The sequence below is a fragment of the Anabas testudineus genome, chromosome 7 (genome assembly GCF_900324465.2).
Source record: "Anabas testudineus chromosome 7, fAnaTes1.2, whole genome shotgun sequence".
NCBI lineage: Eukaryota > Metazoa > Chordata > Actinopteri > Anabantiformes > Anabantidae > Anabas > Anabas testudineus.
Genome location: NC_046616.1, coordinates 24533894 through 24550966, shown reverse-complemented (window position 1 = coordinate 24550966; position 17073 = coordinate 24533894). Strand labels below are relative to the sequence as shown.

General features: G+C 37.4%; 2 protein-coding genes across 3 annotated transcripts in view; both read right to left on the bottom strand.

Annotated features, from left to right (window-relative positions):
• Nucleotides 1-7314: 7314 nt before the first annotated feature.
• Nucleotides 7315-9139, bottom strand: LOC113167231 (galactose-specific lectin nattectin-like). Its single transcript, XM_026367654.1, has 6 exons — nt 9074-9139; nt 8690-8711; nt 8488-8579; nt 8067-8201; nt 7501-7609; nt 7315-7385 (listed from the first exon to the last, which is right to left on the bottom strand). Exons 1-6 carry the CDS (start codon nt 9137-9139, stop codon nt 7315-7317), a joined length of 495 nt encoding a protein of 164 aa, XP_026223439.1.
• Nucleotides 9140-12239: 3100 nt separating this feature from the next.
• acss2 (acyl-CoA synthetase short chain family member 2) overlaps nt 12240-17073 on the bottom strand; it is a 32845-nt gene continuing 28011 nt past the window's right edge. For both annotated transcript variants that reach the window (XM_026366900.1, XM_026366901.1), the window contains 7 exons: nt 16827-16883; nt 16453-16533; nt 16199-16307; nt 15883-15951; nt 14976-15152; nt 14668-14742; nt 12240-14360 (listed from right to left, as the gene is read on the bottom strand). In XM_026366900.1, coding sequence (XP_026222685.1) covers nt 14233-14360; nt 14668-14742; nt 14976-15152; nt 15883-15951; nt 16199-16307; nt 16453-16533; nt 16827-16883 — 696 coding nt within the window. In that variant the 3' untranslated portion in view covers nt 12240-14232. The remainder of the gene's footprint in view (nt 14361-14667; nt 14743-14975; nt 15153-15882; nt 15952-16198; nt 16308-16452; nt 16534-16826; nt 16884-17073) is intronic.

The following is a 17073-nucleotide window of genomic DNA, read 5'->3' as shown; positions in this document are numbered from 1 at the left end:
GTCACGTCCTTGAAGTCTTCAGTGTTTTAATACTCCTAATGCAGTTTAAACATGTTTCCTTGTCATTTATATTGGAAACTGGATACATTTTAAGGCGACCACATTTTCATTGGTGGACATTGGCTCTATTTTGAATGACTGAGACTATATTGACATTGATGTTCTTTCAATAAAAACTGTTGATTTTTGCTGGTTGCTTTTGAATGGCCATAATAATTTTATGTATAATAATGCAAACATAGTTCTATTGGCGGACATTGCTTGTAAGGCAAATGACTGGGACTATATTGATTTTGACCTTCTTCTGTCGAGTCTGGCTCTGGTAGTTCCTTTGAATGGCAAAAACAAGGTTTTTTCTTTACTTTCTGATGCAGTTTTGAAAGTCTTTTCTTGTTATTTAGAGAGGAAATTAAATATATTTTATGAATCTAGAATCTAGAATTTATACTTGGTGGACAATGAGACACTGAGATTATATACATTTTGATCATGTTGTGGAAAATAATTGATTCTGGTCTGGTCTGGTCGGCTTGTGTGTTTTAACTCTCCCAATGCAGTTTTAAATGTGTTTTCCTGTCATTTAGAGAGGAAATTTAATATAATTTAATGTTAACATTACAAAAAAATAAAAACACTAGCAAAATTTAAAACATGTCAACAAACATGTTGACATGTCAACAATGCAAAAAACATACTGTGTAAATGCCCCCTGCTGTGCTGATCAACACAGCTCCACTGTATAATGATTGTATGTGGGTAAGGGGTGATAAATCATGTGTGCCTCTGGCACCTCCTTACATTTGGATGCCAAATCACCAGGTTTAGTCGTGTGAATCTTCTTTTGTTTTCAGTTATTCCTTCTGTGCTTTTCGTTGGGCACCAAATCTCCTGATCTCAATTTATGTATGACTCTGGTGGCTGGAACTGGCAGTGCAGCTTTAACCTATGAATTAATTGCTGAAAGGGAGGCAACAAGATGTGCACAATATCGCAAGACTGAGTCATCAAACATTGTCTTTGCTGGATTAAGTCCTGTTTCAAAACCAGGACCACTGTCACATGATGGCATTTGACACCACAGTGGAAGCAGCTCATTTGCTACTACAGAATGGTCTTGATAAGCTGCGGGAAGCATCAATGTGCATACGAAATTCATTGCTAACTCAATTACTTAAACTAAACTCAGTTAACTCAATTAAACAGCATATGTTAAAACATCTCACATAAATCCGCAGCATAAGTTGAACACTAACATGTGCACAAGTAAGTGTGTTGATGTTTGTACACATTCCTCCCTAATTATAATGAACTTGACCATGTGACAGGATGGCAAAATACCTGGAAAAAGGGTTAGGTTTAGGCAAACACATCTTGTCAACTATACATGTAGATGTACTCTACTGTATATGATCAATGCTAGAAGTCTATGTATCTCAGTTTGTCACCTCTACAAGGTCTCGTTGGTTACCAACTTGTTTGGCATGGTCAGCAACACATGTGGCTGTTCTCCTCTAAACAATGACTACTGTGTAGAAGGGAGACAAAAAGAAACAAACAATCTGCCTCATCCAATAAATTCAATTCAATTCAATTCAATTCAATTCAATTCAATTTTATTTGTATAGCGCCAATTTACAACAGAAGTTATCTCAAGGCACTTTACAGTGTAAGGTTTAAGACCTTACAGAAAATATTTATACAAAAAATTATAGAGAAAACCCAACAATCCCATTTGAGCAAGCTTTAGGCAACAGTGGAGAGGAAAAACTCCCTTTAGAGGAAGAAACCTCCAGCAGAACCAGGCTCATAGTGGGCGGCCATCTGCCTCGACCGGTTGGGGTGAGTGGAAAGAGAAGAGAGAAAAGAACAGCAGGCAATAAAGACAACAACAAGCATCAAGAACATTGGGCAGATGAACTGGATTCTGGAGATGTACAGCTCCAGGCCGAGGATACCTGCAGAAAAGTACAGAGAGAGGGAGACAGAGAGGAGGAAACACAACTAAAAGAGAGAGAAGACACAAAGTTAATGACATGCAATGGTGGCATTTGCATTGATACAGGAGAAAGGAGAGAGGAGAGGAGCTCAGTTTATCAGTAGAGGTCCCCCAGCAGAATAACCTATATCAGCGTAACTAAGAGATGGTTCAGAGTCACCTGATCCATCTCTAACTATAAGCTTTATAAAAAAGGAAAGTTTTAAGTCTAGTCTTAAATGTAGAGACGGTGTCTGCCTCCCGAACCTGAACTGGGAGCTGGTTCCACAGGAGAGGGGCTTGGTAGCTAAAGGCTCTGCCTCCCATTCTACATTTGGAAACTCTAGGAACCACAAGTAAACCTGCAGTCTGAGAACGGAGAGTTCTGCTTGGAAGATAAGGAACTATGAGGTCTTTAAGATAAGATGGAGCCTGATTATTAAGGGATTTATAAGTTAGGAGAAGAATTTTAAATTCAATTCTGGATTTTACAGGGAGCCAATTGAGAGAAGCTAACGTTGGAGAAATATGATCTCTCTTGCTAATTCCAGTCAGAACTCTGGCTGCAGCATTTTGGATTAACTGGAGGCTCTTTAATGAGTTATTGGGACATCCTATTAATAATGAATTACAATAGTCCAGTCTGGAAGTAACAAATGCATGGACTAGTTTTTCAGCATCACTTTGGGACAGGATGCTCCTAATTTTAGCAATGTTTCTTAGGTGAAAAAAGGCAGTTCTAGAGATTTCTTTTATGTATGAAGTGAAGGAGATATCCTGATCAAAGATAACTCCGAGGTTTCTTACAGTATTACTTGAGGCCAGAACTAAGTCATCAATGGTGAGAATGTGTTTAGACATAGTGTCTCTGAGATTTTTAGGCCCAAACAGTATAACCTCTGTCTTGTCCGGATTTAGGAGAAGGAAATTGGAGGTCATCCAGGCCTTTATGTCTTTTAAGCATTCCTGAAGTTTGACTAATTGATTAGTTTCTCCTGGTTTCATAGATAAATATAGCTGGGTATCATCTGCATAACAATGGAAATTTAGAGAGTGTTTCCTAATAATATTGCCTAAAGGGGACATATATAACGTGAAAAGAATCGGTCCAAGCACAGATCCCTGTGGAACTCCATAGCTGACTTTGCTGTGCATGGAAGACTCATCATTAACGTGTACAAACTGAAATCTATCCGATAGATACGATTTAAACCACTCTAGTGCTGTTCCTTTGATTCCAATGACATGTTCCAGTCTGTGTAATAAAATGTTGTGATCTATAGTGTCGAATGCAGCACTAAGATCTAACAAGACGAGTATAGAGAGTAGACCATTGTCTGATGCTAATAGAAGATCATTAGTGACCTTTACCAGTGCTGTTTCTGTACTATGATGTACTTTAAATCCTGACTGGAAATCTTCATACAAGTTATTGCTACGTAGGTGGTCGTACAATTGCTTAGAAACTATCTTTTCAAGGATTTTAGAGATAAAGGGCAGATTGGATATTGGTCTATAATTCGCTAAGACCCCTGAGTCCAGAGTAGGCTTTTTGAGTAGGGGCTTGACTACAGCAACCTTAAAAGCCTGTGGTACGTAGCCTATTTGTAAAGACAGATTGATCTGATCTAATATGGACGTGCTGATCAAAGGTAAGACATCCTTGAGGAGTCTAGTTGGGATGGGATCTAAGACACATGTTGATGGTTTAGAGGAATTAATTACTGAAATTAATTCAGAATGATCTACAGGGAGGAAGCAGTCTAAGTAAGAGCGTGGATCTAGAGTTGTTGTACAATCCATGCTATATGCAGGGATGATCTGATCAATTTTTTCTCTAATAGTTATGATTTTATTTGTAAAGAAATTCATGAAGTCATTGCTGCTGAGAGTTGAGGGAATACTAGGGTCAACCGAGCTATGACTCTTTGTCAGCCTGGCTACAGTGCTGAAAAGAAACCTAGGGTTGTTCTTATTTGCCTCTATTAATGAGGAGTAATATGAAGTTCTAGCTTTACGCAGGGCTTTTTTATATATTATTAAACTATCTTTCCAGGCTAGGCAATATTCATCTAAATTGGTGGAACGCCACCTCCTTTCCAGCTTACGTGATTTCTGCTTTAAGCTACGGATTTGTGAATTGTACCATGGAACTAACTTCCTCTGACTCACTAGTTTCTTTTTCAGAGGAGCAACAGTATCAAGTATTGTTCCAAGTGAAGCACCAGTACTATTAACAAGATAGTCCAATTGTGCTGGAGTAACATTGAAATAACTGCCTTCCTCTGTGTTGGTACATGGCTCTGAAATAAAAGATGGAATCAGTTCCTTAAATTTGTCAACAGCATTTTCACATAAACATCTACTGTAGTGAATCTTATCTGTAGGTTTAGTAAAGTCTGGTACTGTAAATTCAAATGTAATTAAGAAATGGTCAGATAAAAGAGGGTTTTGGGGAAAAACTATTAACTGATCAACTTCCACACCGTATGTCAGAATAAGATCAAGGGTGTGATTAAAACAGTGAGTGGGTTTATTTACATTTTGGGTAAAACCAATGGAGTCTAATAGTGAATTAAATGCAGTGTTGAGGCAGTTATCATCAACATCTACATGGATATTAAAGTCACCCACTATAATGACTTTATCTGCACTAAGAACTAAATCAGATAGAAACTCTGAGAATTCAGTTAAAAACTCAGAGTAAGGGACAGGAGGACGGTACACAATAACAAACAGGACTGGTTTTTGATTTTTCCAGTTAGGATCAGAGAGGCTAAGAGTGAGGCTCTCAAATGAATTAAAACTATGTTTAGGTCTGGGGTTGATTAACAAACTTGAGTGGAAGATTGCTGCTACTCCTCCACCCCGACCTGTGCTTCTAGGAACATGATAATTAACATGACTTGAGGGGGTCGACTCATTCAGAGAGACATATTCATCCTGCTGCAGCCAGGTTTCAGTAAGACAGAATAAGTCTATTTGATGGTCAGTTATCAAATCATTTACTAACAGGGATTTAGACGAGAGAGATCTGATATTTAAAAGTCCACATTTGATTGTTTTCTTGTTATTTTGTTCTAAGAGAGGAGTCGTCTTTATTTTTATTAGGTTTTTATGAATTACTCCTCTTGTGTTAGTTTTAGATATAAATAATTTAGGTACTCGGGGAGCAGACACTGTCTCTATAGGGTTATAGTAGTTTTTGGGGGGTGACGGCTGTGAGGAAGCTGCAGAGAGGTGTGTAAGACTGCGTCTCTGTGTCCTGGGCTCTACTCTGACATGTCAGGGTTTAGGTCGTCTAATAAACTCTGCCATATTCCTAGAGAGTTGAGACGCACCATCTAAAGTGGGATGGATGCCGTCTCTTCTAATCAGCCCAGGTTTTCTCCAAAACGTTTTCCAATTGTCTATGTAGCCCACGTTGTTAGCGGGACACCACTTAGACAGCCAGCGGTTGAATGACGTCATGCGGCTAAACATGTCGTCACAGGTCAGATTGGGAAGGGGCCCAGAGAAAACTACGGAGTCCGACATCGTTTTGGCAAAGTTACACACCGATTCAACGTTAATTTTAGTGACTTCCGATTGGCGTAATCGGGCGTCATTAACTCCTGTGTGAATTATTATCTTACTATATTTACGTTTATCCTTACACAGGAGTTTCAATACGTAGAACAAAAGATTTAAGTTTCATCCTTTTTACATGCTATTATCCCTTATAATCTACATCATCTGCGCCATTTGACCCTATAAAATATATAATGTGCAATGCAGTGTGTCATAACTCAAGTCATGTCTGCCTGCTGTGAGTGTGTGTATGCATAAATTGTACAAGCTGAGCTGGAGCTTAATTATTAAGTTCTTTATATGTGAGGAGTAGTGTTTTAAACTCTGTTCTGGATTTCTGGATTCAATGGAGGGAGGCAAATGTAGGGGAAATATGATCTCTCTTTCTATTCCAGTCTGAACTCTGCAGAATTTTGGATTTATTTCTTCTTTTTAAGGAGTTATTGGGACATCCTATTAATAATGAATTACATTAGCCCAGTCTGGAAGTAACAAATGCATTAACTAGATTTTTGCATCACAGAAAGACTGCTTCAAATTTTACCAATATTCCTCAGGTGGAAGAAGGCAGTATTTTTATATATGATGTACAGGAGATATCCTGGCCAAAGATACATCTACAACCAATAAACCAATGTTATGTCATCTAGGGTAAGAATATGATTAAATATCATAACTCTAGGGTTTTTAGGACAAAACTAATTACCTCTGTCCTGTCTTAATTTAGGGGTAGAAAGTATTATGTACTATGTACTATGTATTTTAAGCATGCTTGAAGTGTGATTCATTGATTACTTTCTTTTGGTTTCATAGATATTTATAGCTAGGTATCATCTGCATAGCAATGGAAATATCTATATGGAGTGGTTCCTGCTAATATTGCATATATAGAGAGTGAAAAGAATCGGTTAAAGCACAGAAGACTGCTGGAAGACTCATCATTAACATGCACAAACTGGAATCTATCTGATAGATTAGATTCAAACCAGTCTGGTGCTTTTTTTTAACTGTGATGATTGGAAGGACAACCAGGAAGTGAACTGGAGGGAACACACACACACAGCTGTAGCCAAAAAGACGCCAAGACAATGACAAGTTATCACAAATCTTATCTAAAAGAACATCACAAAGAAAAAATTATAAAGAAGGAAAGTTGACAAAAGGAAAAAGGTGTCAAACTGAATTTTTTTTTACGAAGAATAAAAGTTTACCACAAGAAAAAGTTGACAAAAATATAAACCAGTGAAAAACAAGATGTAGACAATTAATGACGAAGATACAAAAATGTTCAATCAAGTTACAGGAATTTTGACATTTTATATGCTTTTAATTAGAAAATTTAACGTACTGTACGTTGTCATATACCTTCATCTCGCTAATTGATGCTAATACTTTGAATAATCATGCCACTTTAAGACACTTTTTTTTAGAAATAAGGGCTTTTACTGTGAATACTCTTTTATTTTGAAGTTGCAAGGTCATTAATGGGAGCTTATATTAATATAAATGTTCCAGTTTCCAGCCTAGTTGCCAAAGTTTCTGTTGATCACCTAATCAGTAAACAGTGAACAGTTTTAGCTCTTGATTTCATAGATGAGGCAAATTGCTGAGCAAAGATTATATCTCTTTATTGCATTAGGTGAAATCAAATTACATATTTGTCAATTTGTCAATCTTTCAGCAGTGATGTCATTGAAACACAGCATTGTGATGGAAGTGACATCATCAGTGGAGGTATGGACTTCACATGTGTCAGCACATGGTGGTGATTACTGTGTGTCTTTGGCACAAACAAATGATCTCTTCAACTCACACTTTGCATCATTGATATAATCTTGTCCTGTCAACAGAGGTTGATGTTGTGGTCTTATAATGTGCTCACACATTATTTACTGGAGAAAATGAAATATTTATTTTTGTATTTATTTTTAATATACTAGGTAATTCATTTCTACCTGAGAAATTCATCTCCATACAGTCCTCATCTCCCAAGTTGTTAGGCTCCCCCTTGCCCCAGCGATTGAAGACAAAGTTTGAACCATCATTCCACAGCCACACACCCTCCTGAAAAAAGACGAGGGTGTTAGGGTTAAGGAAATGGGTTCACGTTTCTCTACCCCTTACCCTGGAGACACACTCACATGATCACTGATCCTAACTAGCAAAAAGAGCAAAACTAACAGAACAAAACACACTATCATTTTAGTTTATGTAGTTTTACTATTTCCTACCAGTCTTGAGACTTAATCTGCTGAATGTTGGATCACTGCAAGGTTATGTTTCACAGACGTTTGTGATTGCCTCTGATACATACTGTATGTTAGTTTTTTGTTTGTGTGGCTGTGTTTTTTTGTGTGTGCCTTCCTTCTGTACTTTGTTCTTCTGCTGTATTAAGGCATGGCTTACAACAGAGATTTTGATCTCAATGATGTGATGGATGTAAGCTTACAGACTGATTCACTTCTACTCCACCTGCAGGCAACAATTTATTGCAACAGATGCAGCTTATTAAAACACTCACCTTCACTGCATCGGAGCCTCCAACCCAAGTGTTCTTATACACATTTGTATCTCTGAAAACCATCTCTCTGAGGAAGTTTTGAACGTCTGCACTTTGAAGTGATGCCAGATTTCCACCAATAGAGGTGCAGAATCTCTGATGAGGAAAACAAGAGAAATAATGCAAAGTAAAAATAAATGAAGTTTAGGATACAATGGAAATAAACCAGAACAAGCTGAATAGGGTCATCAGACATTAATAAAAAAAAACTGAAGACAAAAAGATAAAAAAAACAGGATAAACTGTTCAAATTCTCATTCAAATTCATAGCAATAGCAATTCCCACTTAATAGGAGTTTTGATGGGCCTGAGACTGACAACAAATTCCAAAGCTCCAACACAGTAATTGCAGTAGTACTTGAACTTAGTCTCAATACATTACTTCTGCATCAGCCCAGTCCTTTTCAACGCCATAGAATTGGTAGCAGCGTCCATCAAACTCAGTCCAACCAGAAGGACAAGTCTCACAGCGACCTAAAGGTCATTATATTATAATTATATATAGTCATTTATAAAGTATAACTTAATACTTTGTAAAGCTAAAACTAAAACTACAGTAAATCATAACAATCAGAGGCACAGACCTGGTTCTTTTGGGCAGGTTGCCTGTGGGTGTAAAAAGCACAACATTAGAATTTAGTAAAGACTGTTTTGTTGTTGTTGTTGTTGTTGTTGTTGTTGTTGTTGTTTGTAAGTTTAAGTAAGCAAGACATGGTAGAGTCTGACTCAACTCTGCCTTCACATATCATATCAAACGGGAACCATGGCTAGCAGTATAAACACCTAAATATGAATCAAATTCATTGATCTAATTCTAATCTAATAAAATCTAACCAGATTTATTTTTTGAAACTTTGAGCGTTATCAGTAATAAACCCCCAAACCTGTATGTTTCTTTGCCTGCCAGAAAACCCTGAGAATGTTGTTTTTAAACAAAAAAACTGATCATTCTTACAAACATTACTTACATCTGCTTCAAACCACAGTCCAATGGTCAAACAGACGACTACAATGAAATGAAGACTTGATGCCATCTGTGAAAATATCAATTAGAGATGTTACTTCACTGTTCAAATGTATCTATCTGTACATCTAGAAATATGAATTACATTAAACTCTACAGTAATAGAGATAATCCCATTAAGACACAACAACATAATGTTTTTTGGGTTTTTTCTGATATTCTGTTAGTCAAGACTGGGTTATTGCAGTCTTGTTTCTGCACTTCTTACTGTCAAATAAATATATTAAATATAATCAAGAATAAATGAAGAATGTATTCTGTAAATGCTGAAAGTGAAGAATTCAGACCTTGTTGTGATGATCAGATGAGGTTGCACTTGCATCAGCATGTAGCAGAATGTCTTGGAAAAGGGAACACGGTCTTTATGTACCTTAGGTTTCTTAGGTTGAGTGTCATCTTTCCCAGAGGGAAAGGGAAACAATACTTGAAAAAATGTTTGAATTTTATGCATCAGCTCCAGCGAGAACCTGGAAATAAAAACAAGGGTGTTAACTGTCAGAAAGCTTATATAGTTAATGTATAGTGTAGCTACAGTGCACTGAAAATACTAACATCATGGTGTTAAACATATTTGGAGATGTTGACATCTTTGTCGTGACTATGTTCAGCAGTAAGACACATGGCCTGAAGTAAAAGTAATGTTGTTACTGACTCTGCTGTGGAGGGGTTTAGCGGGACCCTAACTAATAGTAATTTAAGCAGTGTAATTCTCCTATACTTTAGATTTTCTTTCCACCGTTGATTTAATTCCTTTGTGAAAACATTTGCATTCCAAACAACTCAGGAAAGCATCTTGCTAAGCTAATGACATCTGAACCAGAGAAAATTATACTGCTTACAACAACTAGCATTAAATCAACTTTACCTCACCAACCTGGGTTAATTTGAAACATAGATGGCAAGATAAACACAATATGTATATAGCAACCATTGCAAACGCACTTATTACTACTTCCAGTTTCCTATGCTGGAGAATTCAAGATTCAACCTATGAGAAACTTTATATAACATTATTAAAAATATTTACATTTAATTAAATTTAAAATGTAACATATTTAAAATTGTTTTTTTTAACATTGTAGGAACAGTTAAATATTTACTCAAAGTGGTGCAAATATTCAACATAACTAACTGAAAACAACCCAAGTAATTAGCAGCAGAAAAAAAAAACTTGATGACATGTAGCCAAGTCAAAACCACTCTTAAAGAAATATGTGTCAAAGTCTACAGCCCTGAATTTAAATACAGGGCTTTGCAATAAGTTATGTTCATGAACATTACCAATAGTTCTCTTCAATAACAGAAAGGACAGATTAGACTTTGGCTGAAAACATCTAAAAGAGCCAGACCAGTTGTGGAATAAGACTATTCTGATATTTTTGACTGATGAAACCAAGAAAATGTTGTGCCAGCATTATAGGAAGAAAAGTATTGAGAAAGAAAAGGAACAGTTCCTGTATCAAAGCATACCACGTCATTTGTCAAATATGGTGGAGGCAACCCAGTGGAGCCCAGTGGAGGTCTGGCCAAGTAGTCTGAATTTGTAGGAACTATGCACATATCATTACTTACACCTTTCATTCCAGCAACACAGTGAAGTAAGTCGTCTGCTGCAGCTACTTCTCAGGTCCATCTGGATGTTGTGTAGGGGATGGTCAGTCTATTCTAGGATGGTCTCTATTTTTTTCTGTGTGCGTCTCTACAACAGCCTGCTGTGAGCCCAAACTCATTCCAGTCACTAAACAGGCTTTTTGCTCTAGGGTGAAGTGACGTAGTGAAAATTTCCAGGAGCTACAAGACTTTGCTGCCAACTGCTCAGGCAAATCTATCTATATTGCACCTACTCTGATAATCATTGTAACAATTGTCCTTTGTACCATATTTCCCATTTTTTTTGTGCTGTCCAAGTGTGGAGTTTGAAAAAGATAGTGTACATGTACACCACTTTCTCTGAACAATCCCATAATGCACTGCTGTCTGTTTTACAGATAAGAAAAATATTGCCAGAAACAGTGATTACTGATATGATAATGATTAGCAAGTGTCTGAAATCTCATTTTACTGCTTACTATTGAGTGGACATTATAGAGGGAGTAGTGCATGAGTGAATGGTGAGTGATTTCAGATATAAGCTAAGTGTACAACTGATAAATAATACCTAGCATTATATACTATGCATTGCCCCGAAAAAACACTACCTCCACCATATTTGACAGATGACGTTTTTTCTTTCTTTCTCCATACTGTTCTCTTCTCATAATTGTAGCACGAGTTAATTTTAATTTTATCAGTCCAGAGAATCTTATTCCAGAACTGGTCAGGTTTTTTTTTTAAGGTTTTTTCTTGCCAAGTCTGGCCTTTGTGCTCTACAGCGAAAAAACAGAGTTTTACTCTTTGTTGTGAAACCTCTGTATTTATATTCATAAAGCATCTCTTGACTGTAGATTTTAACAATGACATGCCTAACTCATCTGTTCTTGACTTGGTTAGGTGTTGTCAATGGTTCTTCTTCACTAGGATTCTGTGGTCTTTCAGGCCATGATGTAACACAAGAATGGGCCACATCATTATTTATGAAGTTTGTGTGAAAATAGCTGTAACTCCTGAGTTATATTCCCTTGAATTAAAGCTCAAAGTTTTGACTTTGCTCACATTTTGAGCATTTGATTCCAAATTCAATGTGGTGCTTTACAGAGGTCATATGTCAAAATATATTTTTTTGAAAATGCTCAAATGTTAAACTTTTTGAAACCCTGTACTCCTAATGGTTTAAGAAATGCACTCATTTGCTGTGGTATTTAGTGGTCCAAAGTAGACTATAGTTATATAGTAGCTGTGGCAATTTTTTTGACACATTAAGTTTGAGTCACCTTACTCCTCCGTCACTTGTATCATAGCCTTACTAATAGTAACAGCTTCATTTTATATTGTACCAGTTTTTGGAGTTATTTTTTGTTTTGCTTTGTATCCTAGTGTAATGTAGCATTATGTGCTTCTCTATATTTCTGTATGTAGTGTTCTTGTTGCCTGTAATTTGCTGATGGAAAACATCAGCATATATCATGTCAACAATAAGATGAGATGATAATGATTTTCACTGGAGAATGAAAGGCAGTAGTCACGTTCTTTTACTGTCATTAGTTTGATACAGGGAAATGAAAACAACATGGCAAGTTTCCCTCCTTCACCCAAATCAGACAAAAAATGAATGAATCAAACAAACAGCTCCACTAAAATTAGTTACAATTACTAGCTTTATACATCTATAATGAGGTTGGCACATTGAGACACAAAGCAAATTAAAAATGATAAAAATAATGAAATCAAAACATCCCTTTAGTTCAGTTCATTGCTCTTATCTGCAGACTCTGAACATAAGATGACACAAAAGAAGGACAAGTCTGGTGGTATTGTAGGTTTCTTCAATTCAATAAATCCAATGCAAACAACGTATCCATCTACTAACAAGTGTTTTTCATCAGCGGTCAAACATATAGAAAATGTGTCACATGAGACCCATTGGATTATATTTTCATTCAGTACCAAGAAGGGTAGAACAAATTAATTCATTAGACATACTTGCATAATATTTTTTGCAGGGAAAAAAATAAATCATCTTAAGTAAAAAGTACCACTACCAACATTAAGTTAAAGATCAGGATTCCCATCATAATGTAATGACAACTGTAATATGATTAGATCACTGGATGATTGTTACAAACGTATTAATTATACAAATGTAGTGATGTAAAAAGTACTACATTTCAGAAGTAAAGGAAGGTACAAAGAAGTACAGAGAAGTATAAAACAGAAATATTTGGGTAACTGATAATGTAATACAGTACGATACCATAGTAAATGCCTACTGCCAGCCTGTAAAGCCACTAATTGTTTCAGCTGTAGACTTTAGACAACCATTAGCCCAGGATGTCTAGTAAACTGAGCTCGTAACAAATTCCCTACTTCATCCAGTTTGTTGAGTCTTTTTGAAAAACCAACTTGTGAGGTGTTAATAATGGTCGACATCTTTAGTAGGATAAGGAATTAGAAAGTACTGATGGATGGATGGATCAACGTTGTTAGTATTGGTTTGTTCGTGAAATATGCTTACACAGAACCCAAAGGCCAAGACCAGACATCACTTACAGTCTGTAAAAAGCACACACATGTGACCTCTGAGGCATAGATGAAAAACCATGCTGTGGATTCACAGATGTTCCAGTAAAATGTTGTTGGTTTTAGATTCTGTATGAGATATGGTGGCCGTAACAGAAACAGAAAATCACCACCTTGAGGCTGAACACACTTCCACAGTTTTCACCAGCCTGATCACTTTACTCTGACTAAAAGAAGAAAAGAAAGCAATAAACACATGCAGACACACAAACAGAAATACACAACAAATCCTGAATCAAAAATAAACAAACAAAAAAAGATATATCTCTACAAAAATACAATAGAAATTTAAACTAGTAGAAATGTTGAGTGCTCTCAGATTTATCTAATCATCGATGTACACAACTGTACTATGGCATCGAGGGTGGATGGGAATGGAAGCAATGTCTTATATTAACTACAGCTAGCACTTGTTCAGCCTCATTCCCAAAACTCCAGAAACTCACCTAAATAAAATATTGCATATATTATGTGTATTATCGGCTGTAACTCTGTTACCCAGCTTTATGTTTTCCACATAGCTACACTGCAGGATGGCTGCTGACTTCTGTTGTGATTTGGCGCTGTACAAATAAAAAAACTGAATTTCATACACACCACTGCCTTGTGTCCCCCTCTGGAAAACATTTGAGCCAGACTGATGTACTGTATTCCTAGACATCATTTGAGTCTGTTAAAAGCAGTTAGTCTTAAAGAAGCGTGAAATTTGTACTAGTAACCTGCTGCTTGTTTTCCTTACAAATAAAAAAGAGTGGCTCTGCTGGTAGCCACCCAATCATCAATTAAAGGGTTTTTTTTTTTTTTTTTTTCACTGGACGAGTTCATGGGTTAGTTATCCTCCTCTTTTTCAGCTTCTTCCCTGGTTATGTCTCTGGCCACTGATGTGGGGCTGCAGTTGAAGTCTCCCAGTGAGGAACTTGAAGTCCATCACACAGCAGTGGTGCATCTGTTCTGGAAGAGCTGCTCCACGACAGAGGCGTCGGCCAGGGTAGAGATGTCACCCAGGTCTCGTTCATTGCAGGCAATTTTGCGGAGCACCCGTCGCATGATCTTACCTGCAGAGAGTGGACGGAGTGAAGGTGAACGATGCATTGAAACTTGTTCAAGGTTTAGGACCTATTTTCATCTATAGACTAAAGAATAACCAAAACACTCTCCGGTGTACCTCTGGTCTGAAGTGTGAACTTAGTAGATAGATGGTAAATTAAAATGGTAAACGGTCAGAGCTTTTCTACATAACTGGTTAGTGACATGGCAGCTGGGAATCGAACCACCAATCCTAAGTCAACAGACCTTTTAATTGTAAAATGTATGACAATAAGATTAAACTACATTAATTAAATTTTTTTTTTTCCACTTTACCAGATCTGGTCTTGGGGAGTCCTGGAGCGTTCTGGATGTAGTCTGGAGTTGCGATGGCCCCAATTTTCTCCCTCACTGCAAACACCAAACAAATCACATCAGACTCTGATTCAACACAGTGCCAAAAATAAATGAATCATCAATCAAAAACGGTTTGATCACAAATAAACCAAAACTACATTTTAAGACACCCATCTTAGACAGAACTACACAGACTTCAGCAGACACAGTTTGGTAAATCTTCAACGCACTTTTCTTTGCGTAATTAATTTCTGTCATTTACATCTGTAAGTAGGACCTTTACCAACCTTGCTTTTTTAGTTGTGCCTCCAGCGTGTGGTTGTACATAACCCCTTCTGAGAGGGTAACAAAGCAGTAGAGACTTTCTCCTTTGACAGGATGAGGTCTGCCCACCACAGCAGCCTCGGCGACTGACTCGTGCTCCACGAGAGCTGACTCCACCTCTGCTGTACTCAACAAATGACCTAAAGCAAAAAAATAAAAAAATCAGACAACTGTTTCAGATGCATTATTAATGCTTATGGTTCACCGAATACGTTTTGTCTCTTTAGTTATTCTGCTTGTAGCAAACAACTGCCCAAGTTGAAAGATGCATCTTTTCTTGGCTTTATTTTAATGTCTGGAAGTGACAGTTTGTATCTCTCATCTCTCATTAAGGCAGTAATCGTGTCCAGCCTAAATTCTGACCTCTTGATTTTGTTATTAATTTTAAACAGGAAGCGTTTTTTTTTTTTTGTTTGTTTGTTTGAAGACAAGGAGTATAAGCTTTTTTTCAAAAGCTTCTAGTCATATTTTAACATACAACTTATTTTTTGTGCAAGTGCAATATCTATGTTTAGATGTTTCTTAATCTCAGAAGTACAGCGCTTTTCTACCTAGCTGGTACTTTTACACCACATCTCACTCACCCATTCACACACTCACACAGCGATGGCAGATGACCTGACTCATCGGGGGCAATTTGGGGTTCAGTATCTTGCCCAAGGACACTTGGCATGTGACATGGCAGCTGGGAATCGAACCACCAATCCTGTGATTGGCAGACAACTGCTCTACCTCTTGAGCCACAGCCACCTGTCCTACTGTCCCCAGCACCCCGGCTGCTAGTACCTGAACAAATGCATCCAGGCTAGAGGCTTCAGTTCTCCATGCCTATTGTTATCAAATAACAATTAATATACGCAGAAGTCTTGCCTGAGACATTCAGCATGTCGTCTATCCTCCCTGTTATCCAATAGTAGCCGTCCTTGTCTCTACGGCAACCTGTAAGAGGAAAAAGTTGTTAGACTAAAAACAACATCAAAACAGAACACAAAGACAAATGGCAAAAAAAAAGGCACTGGGACTGAGCTGGTCAGTGGGTTTTCAGAGCTTTAGATGAGCAATGAACACTGGTTGTTCTTGGCTTTTTCTTTGAAATTCTCTTAATTCTCACACAAATTGAATCAGTTTGCAGTCAATTTTTACAGTTTGCTTCGAAAATGTTCTCCATCCTGTTCTCATCTCTCACCATCTCCTGTGACGTAATAACCAGGAAACTTCTTGAAGTAGGTGGTTTCAAACCTCTGATAGTTTCCGTACACTGTCCTCATCACACCAGGCCACGGCTGTTTGAAAACCTGTTGACAGAACACCAGGACGGGAGCAGACAACACACAATGAAGCAAAAGCTAAAAAACTATTCTATGAAGATATACACAGATGTGTTTGAGTACTGTAATACTGGTTCAGATCACTCTAAGTTGAGGCAGTGATAAACCTGACCAGGTATCCTTCACTTGGTCCCTCCAGTTCTTCTCCTGACTCATTCAAGATTGCTGGGACAACTCCAAAGAACGGGAAAGTCTGGAGGACACAAAAGAACAGATGCTCAATTTTACAATATTTATTTTAGAGCAGACATCAGATTTTCAATAGATGAAATGAGTCCTACGTTAAGATGCGTAGGATGGAATTCAGTGTTTAATCTGTTTCATTTTATTCTGGAGACTCCTTTTTTTAAGTACGACACTAACCATTAAATCACTTTATTGTAAAATAGACAGACAACAACTAAATATAAGCAAATTTATGCCTGCAACACACTCAAATAAGTTGGAACAGTTATGTTAACCATGGTAAATAAATAATTTACTCACAGCAGATCCAGGCTTCATAGGTGTAGCTGCGGGTAGAGGAGTTAACACATGTCCACCCTGAAAAAGCAAAATAGCTTTGTTTTACAAGATGTGAGTAAAGGGTCTTCCTCCAGGAGGAAGCCGAGCTCAGCATCTGTAAGCAGTGACTGAGCAGTGAGTGAGGTGGTTTAAAAAAAATGGCAAGGGGTGGCAGTAGCTCAGGTGGTAGAGCAGTCGTCTACAAAACCAGGGTTAGTGGTTTGATTAC